This window comes from Phascolarctos cinereus, unplaced genomic scaffold, assembly GCF_003287225.1.
Source record: "Phascolarctos cinereus isolate Bilbo 61053 unplaced genomic scaffold, phaCin_HiC Scaffold_5;HRSCAF=322, whole genome shotgun sequence".
Lineage (NCBI taxonomy): Eukaryota > Metazoa > Chordata > Mammalia > Diprotodontia > Phascolarctidae > Phascolarctos > Phascolarctos cinereus.
Genome location: NW_027555958.1, coordinates 253,126,786 through 253,144,841, shown reverse-complemented (window position 1 = coordinate 253,144,841; position 18,056 = coordinate 253,126,786). Strand labels below are relative to the sequence as shown.

The 18,056-nt window shown below is 39.4% G+C and overlaps 1 protein-coding gene across 1 annotated transcript in view; it reads right to left on the bottom strand.

The window, feature by feature from the left end:
• DNAH2 (dynein axonemal heavy chain 2) overlaps positions 1 to 18,056 on the bottom strand; it is a 124,726-nt gene that overhangs the window by 81,664 nt on the left and 25,006 nt on the right. Inside the window, exons 11-13 of the mRNA XM_020966713.2 lie at positions 15,790 to 15,919; positions 15,327 to 15,509; positions 14,322 to 14,536 (exon numbers count right to left, since the gene is read on the bottom strand). Of these exons, the coding sequence (XP_020822372.1) occupies positions 14,322 to 14,536; positions 15,327 to 15,509; positions 15,790 to 15,919 (528 nt within the window). The remainder of the gene's footprint in view (positions 1 to 14,321; positions 14,537 to 15,326; positions 15,510 to 15,789; positions 15,920 to 18,056) is intronic.

The window sequence follows — 18,056 nt, the reverse complement described above, 5'->3', positions numbered from 1 at the left end:
ACACTATACCATGCAGCTCAGAGAAGATTTACAAGAATACACATTACTCCCCTCCATGCACTTTCAAGTCCAGTCACATTGGTCTACAATGGTGAGCAAATTATATGGACCAAGAAATCATTTTGATATGGTTTTATTTCATGGCAGGGTTATGTGAGTATTCTTGCTGATATTAGGCTAACTCAGAACATGTGACTTTGACCAGATGAAACCAGATTCAACAGGTTTCCCCATCTGGAATTAGTTCTCCGTGGACTGTGCCCTGGATTTCAAACCACACAGATGTATTTTATTGCTCACTTTTCTTGCATTTTTAATTCAATGATTCAATTGGGAAATGGCTGAACTAGTTGTGATTGGGATGGAATACTGTGTTATAAGAAATGATGAGCAGGATGCTCTCAGAAAAATCTGGAAAGACTTATACGAACTAATGCATGGTTAAGTGGACAGAACCAGGAGAACATTGTACACAGTAACAGCAACATTGTTCCACGAAGAACTATGAATAACTTAGCTATTCTCAGAAATACAACGATCCCAGATAATTCCAAAAGACTCACAAATGAAAAATGTTATCCACCTCCAGAGAAAAAACTGATGGAATCTGAGTGCAGACTGAAGCATACATTTTTTTTAAACTTTATTTTTCTTGTTTGGGTTTTTTGGGTCTGTTTGCTTTCACAACATATATGAAAATGTTTTGCATGACTGCACATGTATAACCTGTATCAAATTACTTGCCATCTCAGGGAGGGACCAGGGAAGGGGGGAAGGGGGAAAATTTGGAACTCAAAATTTTGAAAAACAAATGTTAAAAATTGTTTTTACATGTAATTAGGAAAAAATAAAATATTAAAAATGTTTTTAAAAGATATAAGAAGTCATAAGGTTTGCTGCATGTCAATAAATTTAATTATTTTACTTTGTTCTAGTTAATTTAAATACCACAGTACTTTCTGTCTCTCACACACAATACTTAATCTCCCATCTCTGTGTCTTTGCACATTCCCCATGCCTGGAATTCATTTTTCCCTCACCTTTGATCCTTAGAATTCATTTTTTCCTTCAAGATTCAGTTCGATTACCATCTTCTCCATGAAACTTTTCCTGATCCCCACAGCTGCTCACACCCCACTCTGAAATTACCTGGTATTTATTGTGTACATATTGTGAATATACTTACTGTATATACATATCTCCCACAATTTTGTTTTTGGCTTTGTATTCACAGCATCTAGCCCAGCACCTGGTACAGAGTAGGCATTTAATAAATACTTGTTTTTCACTGACTGATTGGGCAGGTAGGTTTATAGGAAAAATTAGACTATCATCAAAGCGTATAATGACATTGGCCGATGAGATCCCGGGACATATTCTTTAGGAAGATGATAATGCTTGTCTCACGTATAGCAAAAAAGATACATCCTCACTGAAAATATGTTCACATTAGAATTTAGGTAGAAGAAACCAAAAGACAATAATGGGTCACAGTATTGAGACTCTCATGTACCACTCACTGATCTGATTTAAAAAAAAAATGATCAGCCATCCAACAGGTTATAGATTCCTCCCCCTAATATTATAGTCAGAGATAGAAAAAAGTCTCACCTATGGCTCCACTCTAGTTTTCATGAATGTGCCTAACAATCTCTAACAGAACCTACATGACTCTGGAATCCTCCTGAGTCTGTTTGGAAAGCTCCTGCCGGAGACACACTGTTTCTGTCCTCTCCTTTTCTCCTCTGGCTACCTTCAGACACAGATACCCACCGAACTCCTAGCGGTCTTGCCTTTCACCCTATGGATGCCTGAAAGGGGATCAGAAGTCAACTACCATTCAAAATGAACCCCATTCGTGACATGCTCTGCTATAGGGAGGCCTGGCTGTTCCTTAGCAGTGCCATGGGGTTCTCTCTGTCCCTACATCTCCAGGTGAAACAGTAGCCAAAGCATCATGAGCTATGACACAGTCCATCATTTAAAGTACCACATTCAGCATAATATGTTACAGTAACCCCCTGTAATTTTAGCTCTGGGTTACTTCTTCTCAATTCTCTCTATAGCTTAGCTGTAGGCAAAAAAGGAAAACTGCAAAGGAAGAGTCCATCCTTGCATTAAGCACCACAATACTAAAAATGCCCAAAGGGCATTTGGAAAGCGGTCCTCCATTTATTATCTCCTTAATAAAATCAGATTGCAGGTCCCAAAGAGCTTAAGATTGGTATTGATTATATGACCACCTGAAATTTAGAGATCAGCACTAAAAGTGATTGTATTAAATACGTAGTAGTCATGACATAGATCAAAACCAATAGTTGTGGAGATGGCCAACCAAATTAACTCATCTCCAGTTTCGATCTAGGAACCCTCAAGAGGGCCACCATCCACCATCCAGAATGAATATCCTACATATAATATTTCATTTGAATATTAACACAATTCTTGTGAGGTAGATAGGTATTATTATCAATATTCCACAGGAGAGGTCTCCATCTCTATTCCTATTTTATGGAATAGGAAACTGAACTTCTAAAAAGTTACAAGATTTGGTCAAGGCACTTAACTAGCAAAAGACAAGAGCCTTTTAAAACTTTAAGTCTAGAAATCTAGAAGTACAATCATCTTTGGATGCATTTCCTGAAACCAGCTGTTTACTTAATTAGTGGTCCATCTCTACAGGAATAAACTCTACATTTCTGAAAGAAGGGGTACTCTGGTGAGACTCTAACAAAAGCAGAAGGTCTGCTGGGACTAAAAGATGGACACACTGAAGTAACACTTCTTACTAATATCTTATCATACATCTGCACCTCTAATTGGAGGGTGGAGCCATAAACTTCTCCATTTAAAGAGAGGAGAATAGGATAGACCTCTCATTTCCCTCCCAGCAGCCCTCACTTTGGATTTCTTTGGCTTCTCCACCATACCCCACTTTCCCCAATTCCCTTCAGAGCTTTCTTTTGTGTGTGGTCTTCCTCCATTAGATTGTAAGCTCCCTGAGGACAAGGACTATCTTTCCTATTTGTATCCCCAGTTCTAAGTACAGTGCCTGGCATACAGTAAATACTTAACAAATGTTTATTGACTGAATTATTGACACTGAAATGTAAGGGAGAAAGCCTTCAAACACAAAATAGACATTTCCAGTCTGGAAGATAAACCAGATCTTCCAAAATGAATTTGCTCCCTAAGCATAGATCACATTCAAACCTTAAGATTACCTAAGGAGAGAGGCAGCTAGGTGGTACAGTGGATAGAGTTCTAGCCTTGGAGTCAGGAGGACCTGAGTTCAAATCCAGTCTCAGACACACAACACTTACTAGCTGTGTGACCCTGGACAAGTCACTTAACCCTGACTGCCTCACCAAAAAAAAAAAAAAGAAGAAGAAGAAGAGAGATTACCAAAGGAGTAAGGGAGGTGAAATTGACTGAACTGAACCCTAAGGCAACAAAGATTGGGTAACTTGTTAAAATAAGCTTTTTAGCTGGAAAAATTGTCTAGTAAGAGAGTTAGGACTTCCACCCCATCTCTAGCCTGGAGGTGGAAGGAGAAGCTTTGTAGTGCTAAAAAGAGTATGGCAGCAAACAGAGTGAGGTCCTGGGCATCCAAACTGCTGATTCCCACAGAAGAGCAAGGCCAGCAGATTGACCACTTCCAGGATTGGCTTGGCCTCTCCCTTTACCACATCTGCACATAAAAGTCAAGGCAGGACAACTCAAAGCCATGAAGGGATTTGTGGTAGCTCCACTACCAAAGACCAAATGCCCAAGACCACCACCACCATGGGTTTCTGAGCGTCTTGGTTTACTGACCTGACAACCCTCAGTTGCCTCTGCCACCAATGGATGTCCCTATGCCACCTGATATAGAAGATGTAGAATGTGATTGCGTTTGATTCCCAGCTAACAAGCTATGTGACTGTGGACAAGTTATTTTTTTCCAAATCTTAGTTTACTCACCTGTAAAATGGTATTGAGGATACTGATATGACCTCAAAGACCCAGGAATCAGGGTTGTTATTTAATAAACCATAAAGTACTATACATAAACGTGGACATTTTCTCAATCATTCACACTTTTCCAAAATAAGAATTATACATAAGAAATAAAGCTACAAAAGCTGTCTCCATAGGCTAAGACTTAGACTAAGAAACCTAAAGCAGGAGTGCTGAGGGAACCAGAGTGAAATGTAATTTGCGGTCATGAAGAGCTGGACATGACTGAAAAATGACTAAATAATAATAATAAAAAGTTGGTTTTTTTAATGGAGAGAGAAAATTCTGGAAAGATGGCAGAGTAGTTCAGAAAATTCCAAGTTCTCCAGATTTCCTCCACAAACAAGACAAAATAGCACCTCAGGAAAAACAGAGAGGGGCAAAAAAAGAGTAGGGGCAGAACAGTGGTCCTCCTGGGACAACCAGAGAAGATCCCAGGATGGAGGTTCAGCAGAATGAAATTTAAATACCTCCAGGCTAGCTCCACTGAACCAGCAAGTGGCAAGTCCTGGGGGCAGCTGGACTGGGAAGTAGCCTTGACCTCAGCCATAGGAATTTTCACCTTCCAGACAGTGTGAGAAGTTGGGCTCTGAACGGGGAAAGACTGAGGAAGCCTCTGCTAACAAGGGACCCAGGATTAGCTGTGCTGCCGAGCTGCCGCCCTGTGTGATAAAGAACCAGCACACACCTGGTAAGTGCAGAAGCTGTGGGGCAGGGATGCTGCTGGCTGTGGGCACTTACAGGAGAGTTGGGTTCTTGGTCTCAGTTCCAAGCCAAAGGGTAGAACTGAAGGTTATAGCCACTGGAGGGTCCTCAGGGAGCAAGAGCATTGCCAGCATAGTGTGCCATAGGGGCCTACTAGCTGTAGCTTGGAAGGGGAAAGGAATACAGAAGTTGGGTCCAGGACAAAGCTCAAAAATAACAGTAAGAAGGACCTGAGCCCAGAGGCGCCATCCCCCATACCCCGGGATTAGAGGTGATTATAATAACAAGCTGCTAAAAATTAATAAAAAAAAAAAAAGAGCAGGCAAAGGAGAAAGAACCCAACCACAGACAGTTACTATGGCAATTGAGAAGACAGGGGTTTGTCTTCAAAGGAGGATACTGAAATAAAAAAAGCCTCTTCTACCCCAAAGAGTCACATGAAGTGGTCACCTGCCCAAAAAGATTTCATAGAAGAACTTTAAGAAGACTTTAAAAATCAAATAAGAGAGATTGAAGAAATAAAACTTTTAAAAAGTAAGAACAATCCAAGAAAAACAAGAAGACTATGAAAAGAAAGCCAACCAACTGGAAAAGGAGATCCAGAATCTTAAGAAAGAAAACAACTCCTTGAAAATTAGAATTGCAAGGGGTAGCTAGGTGGTGCACTGGATAGAGCACCGGCCCTGAAGCCAGGAGGACCTGAGTTCAAATCCAGCCTCAGACCAAACACTTGACACTTACTAGCTGTGTGACCCTGGGCAAATCACTTAACCCCGATTGCCTAAAAATAAATAAATATACATACACACACACACACACACACACACACACATATATATATAATATATATATATATATATATATATATATATAATATATATATGTAAGAAAATTAGAATTGCACAAGAGGAAGCCAGCAAAGTTATAAGAGACCAAGAAATAACAAAACAAAATATAAAGAATGAAAAAAAAGAAGAAAATGTGAAACATAAACAACTTCTCTGGACAACAGATCAAGAAAAGAAAACCTAAGAATAATTGGACTATCTGAAAGCTATGATCAAAAAAGAATCTTGATACAATAATACAAGAAATAATTAAAGAAAATTGTCCCAAAGCGTTAGAACAAGAAGTGAAAGTAGAAACACAAAAAAATTCACTAATCACCACCTGAAAGAGATCTTAGGAGGAAAACTTACAGGAATATCAATGTCAAATTCTGAAACCCCTAGGTTATGGAGAAAATATTACAAGTAACAAGAAGTAACAAGAAAAAAATAATTCAAATACGATGGAGCTGCAATTAGAATTACATAAGATCTAGCAACAGCTACACTAAAAAAACCCACAAATCTTAGAACACTATACCTATCGAAGAGCCAAAGAACTGGGGTTGTGGCCAAAAATATCATACCCAGAAAAGTTAAGTATAATCCTGAATGAAAAAAAAATGGACATTCAATGAACTGACAGGATTTCAGTATTTTGTTGCAGAAAGACCAGAACTTAATAGAAGATTTGACATACAAGATCCAGGAGAAATATAAGGTAAACATCAAAGACTAATTACAAGGGATTCAATAAGACAAATTGTTTACTTTTTATGCATGGAAATGTAAACCATATGTCTAAGATTGTTATTAGTAATTGGGTAGATTCTTTCCAAAGAAAGAGTGGGGTAGAGATAAGTGTGATGTGAAATCTGAAAAGCCAAAAAAAAAATGTAAGAAAAGGTAAAAAAGAGTAATTATTTCATACAAATGAGGTACAAGAGGAAGAGCGGATACAGAGTAATTAGATGGTGGAGGAAGGCTGATAGTTCTGGAAACCTACTCTCATTGGGAATGAGTTAAAGAGGGAACAGCATATGTATCTAGAATGGTATAAAAGTCTTCTAAATTCAGAAAGAAACAAGAGGGCAAGGGGATAGGTGGGGGAAAGGAGAAGGGGGAGAGTCTTGGGGGGTGGTAAGTCAAGCAATACAAGGTCAAGGTAGTGGGTGGAAGTAAAGCAGAAGAGGGAGGAGGGATAGGAATAGGGTAAGGAGGATAGTGAGTGAAAATAGAAAGGAAGAAGGGGCAGCTAGATGGCACAGTGAATAGAGCACTGGCCCCTGAAGTCAGGAGGACCTGAGTTCAAATCCAGCCTCAGACCAAACACTTCATACTTACTAGCTGTGTGACCCTGGGCAAGTCACTTAACCCCAATTGCCAAAAAGGACAAAAAAGAAAACAGGAAGGAGGAAAATATATAAGTAATTATAGCTTAGAATGTGAATGGGATGAATTTACCCATAAGATGGAAACTGATAGCAGATTAAAAATTTGAATCCAACAATATGTTGCTTTCAGAAAATGCTATAAAATGAGAGATACATACAAACATAAAATAAAGGTCAGGAGTAGAATTTATTATGTAAAAAGCAAGGATAGTAATTATGATCTCAAAGTTAAAGCTAAAATAGATTTAATCAAAAGAAAAAAATAGGAAACTACACTATGTCTCAACCATATTAACCAATAATTTTAGACCATATAAAATAACTAGACAGTATAAAAAAAATGAGAGTATACCTGCCAAAACAGATACAGAAATATAAACACAAAACATCTAAACAAAGTTAGATCTAAATAATTGACGTAATATTTATTGCGCATGGGTAGGTAAAGCTAATATAATTTTTTAAATGACAATTTAACCTAATTAATCTATTTATGCAATGCCATCCCAATTAAATTACTTAAAAAAATTATCTTAGTCAGAAAAATATCACAGGGTTCATTTGGAAGAGCAGAGAGTCAGGAACTTCAAGGAAACCATGGGAAAAAGACCTGAAGGAACTAGATTCAGTAGTATCAGACCTCAAACCATATTACAAGGTAAGAGCAGTGTTGAAGCGCTAAAATGGATAAAATTTAAATTAAAATTTTCCTGTATAAATAAAACCTAAGTAGCCAAGAATAGAGGCAATGCAAAAAAAAAATCGGTTAAAAACCTCTCCTAGACAATCTCTCATATAGAATGTGATTGGGTTGGAAATTTGGACTTATGAAGGAAGATGCCACCTATCTTCAAAGAAACAGATGACAAATGGAACTAAGCATAATATGGTCTTACATGTATGCATTTGAGGGTATATGTGTATATATGTGTGTTTATGGACATCTATGTTATATGTACACATATACATATATATAAATATAAACATATCTTACACTTAATTGTAGCCTTCTTGGTGGGGGTGGGGGGAGGAAGGAGAAAAAAATAAAGTAAAAAGTAAACAGCAGAGGACAAAAGAATACCTACAAGGAAGCAAAGAAAACATGGATAGCTTTGAAAATAATGTATAGTATTTATTATACAGGTTTTCTTGAAATGGAAATTTATTGCTTTGTATTGAATCCTTTCATGTTCTGCTGTGTACATAGCAATTTTTTTTTTGCTTTTCTTATTTTGTATTTAAATTTAAAATAAATTTAAAAACTAAAAAAAAAATGGGGCAGCAAGGTGGCACAGTGGATAAAACCCTGGCCCTAGAGTTAGGAGGACCTGAGTTCAAATCTGGCCCAAGACACTTACTAGCTATATGACTCCTGGGCAGGGGTTTCAAGCTTGTTCCTCCATCATCACTTATATTTAAGTTCCGCTTTTACCCTTTTCTCCTTATGAACTTTTAGAAGGAAATCTCGTAACAGTCCTTCCATTATTGTTGTTCTTAACCCCATAAATGTCCTTTTCTTTCTAGTTTTTTCCCTTCTTTTTCCTGGGGTCATTATTTCATTATCTATGTCTTCCTCAGCACCCATATTTGTTTACCTTTCTTATGATTCTCCTATCTGTGGTGTTTGAAGAACAAATACTAAATTCACATCTTGATTTTTTTTTTTAGGCAATTAGGAAACTGAAAAACAACAACTTAAAAAAAAAACTCTGCTCTTCTAAGAAGATGAGACAGAAGAATTCATGATCAAACAGGAGATAGAGAACATTATGAAAAGCAAAATGGATCATTTTGATTACATTAAATTGAAAAGTTTTTGCACAAACAAAGCCAATGCAACTAAGATTAGAAGGAAGATAGAAAATTGGGAAAGAATTTTTACAACCAGTCTCTCTGATAAAGGCCTCATTTCTAAAATATATAGAGAATTAAGATAAATTTATAAGAACACAAGCCATTCCCCAATTGATAAATGGTCAAAGGATATGAACAGACAGTTCTCAGATGAAGAAATTAAAGCCATCTATAGTCATATGAAAAAATGTTCTAAATCATTATTGATTAGAGAAATGCAAATCAAAACAACTCTGAGGTACCACATCACACCTATCAGATTGGCCAACATGACAAAACAGGAAAATGATAAATGTTGGAGAAGATGTGGGAAAATTGGAACACTAATGCATTGTTGGTGGAGTTGTGAAATGATCCAACCATTTTGGAGAACAATTTGGAACTATGCCCAAAGGGCTATAAAAATGTGCATACCCTTTAGCAATAGCACTTCTAGGGCTATATCCCAAAGAGATCAAACAAATGGGAAAAGGACCCACATGTACAAAAACATTTATAGCAGCTCTTTTTGTGGTGGCAAAGAATTGGAAATTGAGAGGATGCCCATCAATTGGGGAATGGCTGAGCAAGTTGTGGTATACAAATGTAATGGAATACTACTGTGCTATAAGAAATGATGAACAGGTTGACTTCAGAAAAACCTGGAAAGACTTATATGGTCTGATGCTGAGTGAAGTGAGCAGAACCAAGAGGACTTCGTACACAATAGCAGCCACATTATGCAATGACTAAGATTGTTAAACTGAACCTTTCTCAACATTATGAGGACCTAAGACATCTCCAGAGGCCTCGGGATGGAAAATGCTGTCCACATCCAAAGAAAGAACTATGGAAGTTGAATCGCTATCATTTTTTTTCCTTTCTGTTGAGTTTTGTTTCCTTTTTCTGATGGTTCCTCCTATTGGTTTTAATTTTTACTTACAACTTCACTAATGTGAAAATATGTTTAATAGGAATGTAAACGTATAGCCTATATCAGATTGTGTGCCATCTTAGGGAGGGTAGAGGGGAGGAAGGGGGAGAAAAATTTTAAACTCAAAAGCATATGGAAGTGATTGTTGATAAATCAAAATAAATTAATAAAATTTAAAAAATTTTAAAAAAAGAAGATAAGACAGAGGTATAGGAAAGCTTAAGTTCGCTCTGCCTGAGGCAGCAGCTCAGTGAGAAAACTAAGGAACTGAGGGAGCTACCACAGAGCACTAGTAGGTATGAGGGGCTCTGCTAGACCTGAGGGAAAGAGGACTGGCATTAATGTAAGGTCCATTGGGTCTCCCTAGAAGTCATTTGGATCAAACACTTAGGCTGGTGAAATGCTTCTTTACAGCAAGGAAGTAGCTGAGAAAGCTCTGAGGTTCCGCCTTCAGGGAATTTACCACCAAAGGGAGTCAGAAAGTGAAAGACAGAGGAAAATAAGGAAAAAAGACTGGAATTGCCAAAGATCTCAGAAGAAAGAAAACTCCATTAAAAATGAGCACCAGCTGATACACCAACAGGAAAGGCATTAATAACAGAAGGGAAGATAGCCTCCAGGAGTCCAAACATCTCTGAATAAATACTAGAAGAAAAGGAAAATGAATCAGCACCTGATGAGGTACAGGACCCTATGGAAAGAGCTTGACAATCACAGCAGGTTGTTCCTGGATGGTTAGGGAGAAAAACAAGGATGGTAAAAGCAGAATTTATAGCCTGAACAGTAGAAATAACTGGCAAAATAGAAATTCCTGAATATAAGGTGTAAGTCTCTTCAAAGAAGCAAAAGTAAGAACTAACTAGATTTGCAGATACACAGAAGTGAAAGACAGTCTAGAAAAAGAAGCAAAAAACCCCCCCAAAACCAACCATTAATATTAAAAGAACACGTGATCTCTATATAAGCAAAACATATTGATCCAGAAGACAAGATGCACAGAGACAATTTAAGGATTATTGGGCTTCTAGAAGAACATGGCAAGTCTTGGATTAACACCATAATCCAAGAACTGCCCAGGTCTGCTGAACAGAAAGCAAAGTGAGCTAGATGGTAACAATCAAAGAATCTACAGACAGCCTCCAGGAAAAAAACAAAAACAAAAAACCCTATGCTATAAACTCCAAGATACATACTAGTTAAATTTAACAATTCTAATGACAAACAACAAATTCTGAAAATGATCAGGAGAAAGACCTTCAAATATGAAGGGGAAAAAAAATCTGAAAAACACAAGACTATTCTGCACTCACCAGAAACCCAAGGGAGGAATGGAATAACATGTTCTAAAAAGCAAAGGAAATCAAGATGCAACCTCAGGTGATACATCCTGCAAACTTGAGCCTAGCCATCAATGAAAAAAGATGGATATTTGATAAAAGAGAAGCATTTGAAGCATTCCTATTTAAAAAGAAAATCAAGAAGTTGGGGCAGCTAGGTGGCGCAATGGATAGAGGACTAGTCCTGAAGTCAAGAGGACCTGAGTTCAGATCTGGCCTCAGATCAAACAGTTGGCACTTACTAGCTGTGTGACCCTGGGCAAATCACTTAATCCCAATTGCCTAAAAAAAAAAAATCAAGATGTGAATTTAGTATTTGTTTTTCAAACACCACAGACAGAAGAAGCATAAGAAAGATAAACAAATATGGGTGCTGAGGAAGACAGAGATCATGAAATAAATGACCCCAGGAAAAAAAGGGAAAAAACTAGAAAGAAAAGGACATTTATGGGGTTAAGAACAACAATGGAAGGACTGTTAAGAGATTTCTTTCTAAAAGTTCATAAGGAGAAAAGGGTAAAAGCAGAACTTAAATATAAGCTTGAAAAATCATGTAATAAACCCTCACAGCCCCCTACCTACAGGTGAATCAATGTTTTTGGTAGGACTAACCTATACAAAAGAAGAGAAAGGAGGGAGAAGATGGAGGGGAATGTATGATGTACCCTAATCAAGTCAATGGTAAACAATGATAACCCCTGTCATCTCTCAGGAAGAAGAGGGGCTACAAGAAAAGAGGCATGATGGCAAAGAGGGAGATTGAAATGAGGAAAGAAAGATAGAAATCTCAATTCAGTAGTGGGAGGGGATCTCACTGAAATATGTTTCCAGAGTTGGGGAGGAGGGTGGTGTGCAGAAAACAGGAGATGGGGACATTACAATGGGTATAATCTTCAGGACTTTGGTGCTTAGACAGACCACTATATCTGAAAGAGTCTTAAGCTTCCATGGATAGCATTACACCTGAGGAGAAGGGTAATTAAGAGTTTCTTGGAGGAACAAACATCTAGGGACATCTAGGTGGCGCAGTAGGTAGAGCACCAGCCCTGGAGTCAGAAGGATATGAGTTTAAATCTGATGTCAGACACATAACACTTACTAACTGTGTGACCCTGGCCAGGCAAGTCTCTTAACCCCATTGCCTAGATTAAAGACAGAGAGAGAGAGAGAGAGAGAGAGAGAGAGAGAGAGAGAGAGAGAGAGAGAGAGAAACAAAATCTAGATGGGCAAAAGAGCATGGACAAAGAGTGAAGATTTCTCCCCAAAAGTACATTTCAGTGTCTTTAAACAGTTATAACTAAAAATGAGATAGGGTCTTTTTAAAAGAAGGCAGTCTATATCAAAGAACAGATGGATCTGAAATGTTTTCTATGGAAACAGCTGAAAATAAATTTTATTTTTCACAATACCCAGCTAAATTATTGATTCACCTAGAAAGGTGAAACTCCATATAGATGTAGCTAAATCCAAGGCAACTAGTTCAGTTCAAGCAACTGACTAGTTCTGGATGGCCTGCAGATGCTGTGGGGCTATGGGGTTTTAAAAATGAGTTAGGAAAAGGGAACTAGATGGTAACAATTCAGAGTGAGCAAACCCCAGTCATTTTTGGATGTTCCAATTATGAGGTTAGACAAATCTAAACACAGGGACTGGCAGAATTCTTTTGGAGTCAAGCTGCACTGATGGATTTATTATCAATCACTCTATATCTGTCTCTCTCTCTCTCTCCTGAGCATCACCAGTTGCCATGTGGGTATTTCAAACTGGAGGTCTTGGAATCACCTCTAACTCAACATGTCCAAGACAGAATTCATTACATTTCCCCCCAAACACGCTCCTCTTTCCAGCTTCCCTATTACTGGTTAGGACACTATCATCCTCCCATTCACCCACGACCTCCATCTCAATGTTATCCCCAACTGACTCTCACTCAGCCCAGGCAGCTGCCAAATCTTACTTCTTTCTCCACAGCATCTCTCATTTATGTCTCCTTCTCTCTATTCACACAACCTAGTTCAGGCCTTCGTCCTATCTTGCAGGACAACTGCAATAGCCTTTAACTGTTGATCTCACCTCTCCCTTCCCCAGTCCAGCTCCAATCCACAGCTGCCAAAGTGATTTTCCTAAAGCATGGTCCCAACTATGTGACTCTCTTTCGATAAACTCCAGCAGCTCACTATTACATCTAGGAACAAACCCAGCCCTTTTCTATCTTCATAGTCTTCTCAAGTTTACTCCCCTACATACATTCAATGCTAGCCCTACTGACCTACTGGCCATTCCTTATGCATACTGCTCCATCTCTCATCGCTGTGACTTTGCACTGGTTGCCACTCAGACCTGGAATGCTCTTCCTCCAGACCTTCACTTCTTAGAATCCCTGACTTCCTTTAAGAATCAGCTCAAGGGGGCAGCTGGGTGGTACAGTGGATAGAGCACTGGCCCTGCAGTCAGGAAGACCTGAGTTCAAATCCAGCCTCAGACATATAGGGCTTACTAGCTGTGTGACTCTACACAAGTCACTTAGCCCCAATTGCTTCACCAAAAAAAAAAAAAAATCAGCTCAAATCCCACTTTCCACAAGAGGCCTTTCCCAAGCCCCCTGGATGTTAATGCCTTCTCCTCTAAGCTCACCTTCCATCCACTCTGTATGTACTTTGTATGTTCCATACACATTGTTTTTCTTTTATATGTAAGCTCTTTGAGGTTGGGGACTAGTTTTGCTTTTTTTCTTTGTTTCCTTAGGGTTTAGCACAGTGCCTGGCACATAGTAAGGGCTTACTAAATGCTTGCTTGATTGGATAAAGGGGACACAAGCCTGGAAAGAGACACAGAACAAAAGCATTTTATTCGCTTGCTGACTTTGTCAGTTCTTTTGGTTCTAAATCCTGGTGGGTTTATATAAAATGTCCCTTATGTCGTATATTTATTTGACTGTTATTGTTCACAGTTTTTTAAAACCAAGAAAAACAATGATTATAAATCGACAAGGAGGGGTTTGTTCAGAGACTTCCATTCAGAAGTCTCAGGGGAAGCATGCACCACGTGGTTTAGACCAGGGAACAGAAACACAAGGTGGCAGTAATATCTTAAGCATCAGCTCTTTTTTGAGGGAGTTGATATAATCCTTTTAAAAAGTGAAAGAGTAAAATTTGAGTTATAAAGGTAAAAGCAAATATCGTAGAGCATGGAGTATAGAACCACAGATACAGATGCGAATGGGGACCAACGCACAAACGACAGAACTGTGAGAAGGGTCAGGGAAGAGGGGTAGAGAGGATGGACCCCATACTTGTCAAAGTTGACATCCAGCATTCCTGGCTTCTCTGTGCTGATCCCTAGCAGCGGGGTGTCCAGCCGTCGAATGCTGTCTTTTTCCACAGTCTGTGTCCAGTCTTGAAAAGTCTTTCGAACCAGTTCATCCATGGCTTGGGTCAGCTGCTGGTACATGTGGACACTTTCCTCCCCAGTACCGATATGGGGCAGGAAATGGGCAGATGAGAGGCACTAAACAGAGGGGTGGGGAAAAGCTTATAAGTAGGACATATTTGTCACATCTTCTAGTGCCTAATCTGGCCCAACCTGGGGGTTGGAAAGCTTAGTTGAAAGACTGAAAATGCTATCTACCTCCAGAGAAAATACGATATAACTTCAGAACTGATGAATACTTGAGTGCAACTAAAGTATAATTTTCTCACTTTATTCTTCTTGCCTTTTTTTTTTGCAACATGGTTAATATGGAAATATGTTTTGCATGATTTCACATGTATAATGGGTGTCATATTGTTTATCTTCTTAGTGGGTAGAAGAGGGGCTAGAGGAAAGGACAGAATTTGGAATTCAAAATTTTTTTAAAAGCATGTTAAAAATAAAAACTAATTTTTTATAAATGAAAATGTACAATAAAGAAAGAAATGATCTGATCAGTAGAGTGTAAAAAAAAAAAGATAAGAGGGCAGCTAGGTGGCACAGTGGATAGAACACCAGCCCTTAAGTCAGGAGGACCTGAGTTCAAATCCGGCCTCAGACCAAACACTTGACACTTACTAGCTGTGTGACCCTGGGCAAGTCACTTAACCCCAACTGCCTAAAAAAAGGAGAAAGATCAGAGAAGATGTTACAGAGAAGAGAAAACATTACATTGAAAGAAAAGTAGATAACAAAAAAAAAAAAGACAGCGAGATTAAGGGGCCTACTAGAAGAGAAATACAGAAGGTATGGAATGGGAGCCAAGCACAGAAGTTGAGGGATGGAAGGGTAAGACCAGCAGACACTAAGCGGACACTAGAACACTTACATTCATGGCACGATCAAGGCGACGACGCAGGGTGCGCACCCAAAAGGCATAACCAGAATACTGGCCCATATATGGAGGTATATAAGGCAATTTCTTGCTCAGTTCCTGGTTCACCAGAGCCAGCTCCCCATTGAACATCATGTACAGGTCCACTGCCTTCTTGTCAAATGTTCGCTTTATAGCCTAAGAAAGAGATAGAAGGAGCTTCCTCCTGGGTGCTGATGTCCGGGGAGGGCTCCCCCACCTTTGGCAATTCCAGAGTGGGGGAGTCACGCTATGGAGGATGTTGCTAGATGTTTACACCCTTCTTGGGGGATCCTGAGAGCAGTGCTGAGGTGTTGGTGATTTGGTGTGAGGTGGACATGAGATAAAAATGGGTTGGGGTAGTCCCTGGGTGAAGGAGGGAACAAGTGGATTTAAAGACATAGTGGGGGCCCTCAAGGATTCAGGAAGCAGTAGGCACCTCACGCCTTGCAAGCCTATGAAAGGTGTCCAGCAGCAATACTCCATGTTCCACATCTCGAACTGTCTCGAAGGCTGTGGAAATCAGATTCTGGGTCATCACCTCCAGATCTTTGATTCCTGCCCGGAACCTATACCAGTTGAAAATGATACATGTTGAGATGAATAAGCCCTCATTCCTGGGCTCAGCCCAACCCCACCTCAGATCCTTGAACTCTCCCTACAAAATCATAGAATCTTAAGAGTTAGAAGGGACCTCAGAGGCTGCATCATCCTACCCCTATTCTTTACTAAAAAATTGATTCTTTCTAGCTTGCCCAGACTGGACATGCAGGGACTACCCATGGCCCTGGTCCCACATTGATTGGCATGGTGGCTCTGACCTATTTTTTAAGGAGTTCATCACTCCTTGGGCAATCTGGTGCATCTACCTAACGAATTCTCACCCACACTTCTTGGAGCTCATTAGACAGATAGATAGGTAGACAGACAGACAGACAGATGTTTTGGTGAGGGAATTGGGGTTAAGTGACTTGCCCAGAGTCACACAGCTAGTGAGTGTTATGTGTCTGAGGTCAGATTTGAACTCAGGTCCTCCTGACTCCAAGGCCGATGCTCTATCTACTGCGCCACCTCGCTGCCCCCAAGGAGCTCATTATATTAATGCCAGACTTTGTACAGATACCCAGTTGGCTTAGTCAATCACAGTTAGGAACTCCTAGACTCAAAGAGATCTGCCAGGTTCCATCAGCCTTCCTGACAGCAGGCATCACAGGCATAAGTCACCACACCCGGCCCAACCCATTCCTGCCCAAGAATCTCTTCTACAATAACTCTTGTCTAGCTTTTGATGAAAAGTAAAGCAGAAACCCACTACCTACCAAAGTAGCCATTCCACTTTTGGACAGCTCTTTCCATTACAAAGTTGTTTTTGTTTTGGCTCCTACAAGAAGCCTACATCTGCCTAAAACTTCAACTCATTGCTCCTAGAAGGGTTGGGCACCTCTGGAACTAAAGAGAATAAATCAAATTCCTTTTTCACATGACAAGGCTATAAGTTCTTGAAGATAGCAATCACATTCCCCTACAAAGTTTTCTCTTCCGGGCCAAATACTGCAGTTCTTTCAATCAATTCTCATATGACAAGTTTCTCCAGTCTTAACACTATTCCCCTCTTCTATACACACTATAGTTTGTCTATTTCCTTCCTAAAATGCGGTGCCCCAAACTTAACAGAGTTCAGTTATATGTGACAGTCTAACCATTGCAGAGGATGGTGAAATCATTATTTCCCTATCTCTGGACGCTACACCTCCTTTAATGCAGTCTAGAATGGCATTAGGTTATTTCATTGCCATGTCACACTATTGCTTTGAAGTGACCCCATAACGCTGCCATATCCTTCTCACCAGAACTATTAAACAGTCATATCTTCCTTATCTTGTACTTGTGAAACTGACTTTTTGAACCCAAGAATAGGATTTTGTGTTTCTCATTAAATTAAATTTCATCTTATTCAATTCAGGCCATCAATCTAACTATCAAGATCTTGATGGGGGCAGCTAGGTGGTGCAGTGGATAGAGCACCAGCCCTGAAGTCAGGAGGACCTGAGTTCAAATCCCATCTCAGACCAGCCACTTGCCACTTACTAGCTGTGTGACCCTGGGCAAGTCACTTAACCCCAATTGCCTCGCCAAAAAAAAATATATATATATATCTTGATGATTCTGACTCTGGCAACTACCTCATCCTCCCAGTTCTATACTACTTGGAAAGTTGACAAGCCATTGATTAAAAAGTTGAGTTAACATAGGACCAAGGACACATTCCTTAGAACACCCCACTAGAGATGTCATGACAAGTAACATCAGCCTAGAATGACTACTCTTAGTTGGATCCAGCCCAAACCAGTTCCAATCTCACCTATCACCTAGCCAATAGCTAACATGAGAAACTCTGGCAAATGCTTTATTGAAACATAAAATATACTATAACATGTTCCTAATCTAATGGTCTTGTTATCCTGAGGACATGAAGTTAATGTAGCATGTCCTGGTCTTGAAAAACAGGCTTTCAGTGATCACTGCATTCCTTTCTAAGTATTTACAAACTGCTTCTTTAATTATGTGCTCTAGAATTTTCCCATTCAAGTTCACTGGTTTGTTTTACCCTCTTTTTTGAAAATTGGCCCATCTGCCCCTCTCCTATCCTGCGGCACCTCTCCCATTCTCCAACACCTTTCAAAGATCACTGATGGCAGTTCAACA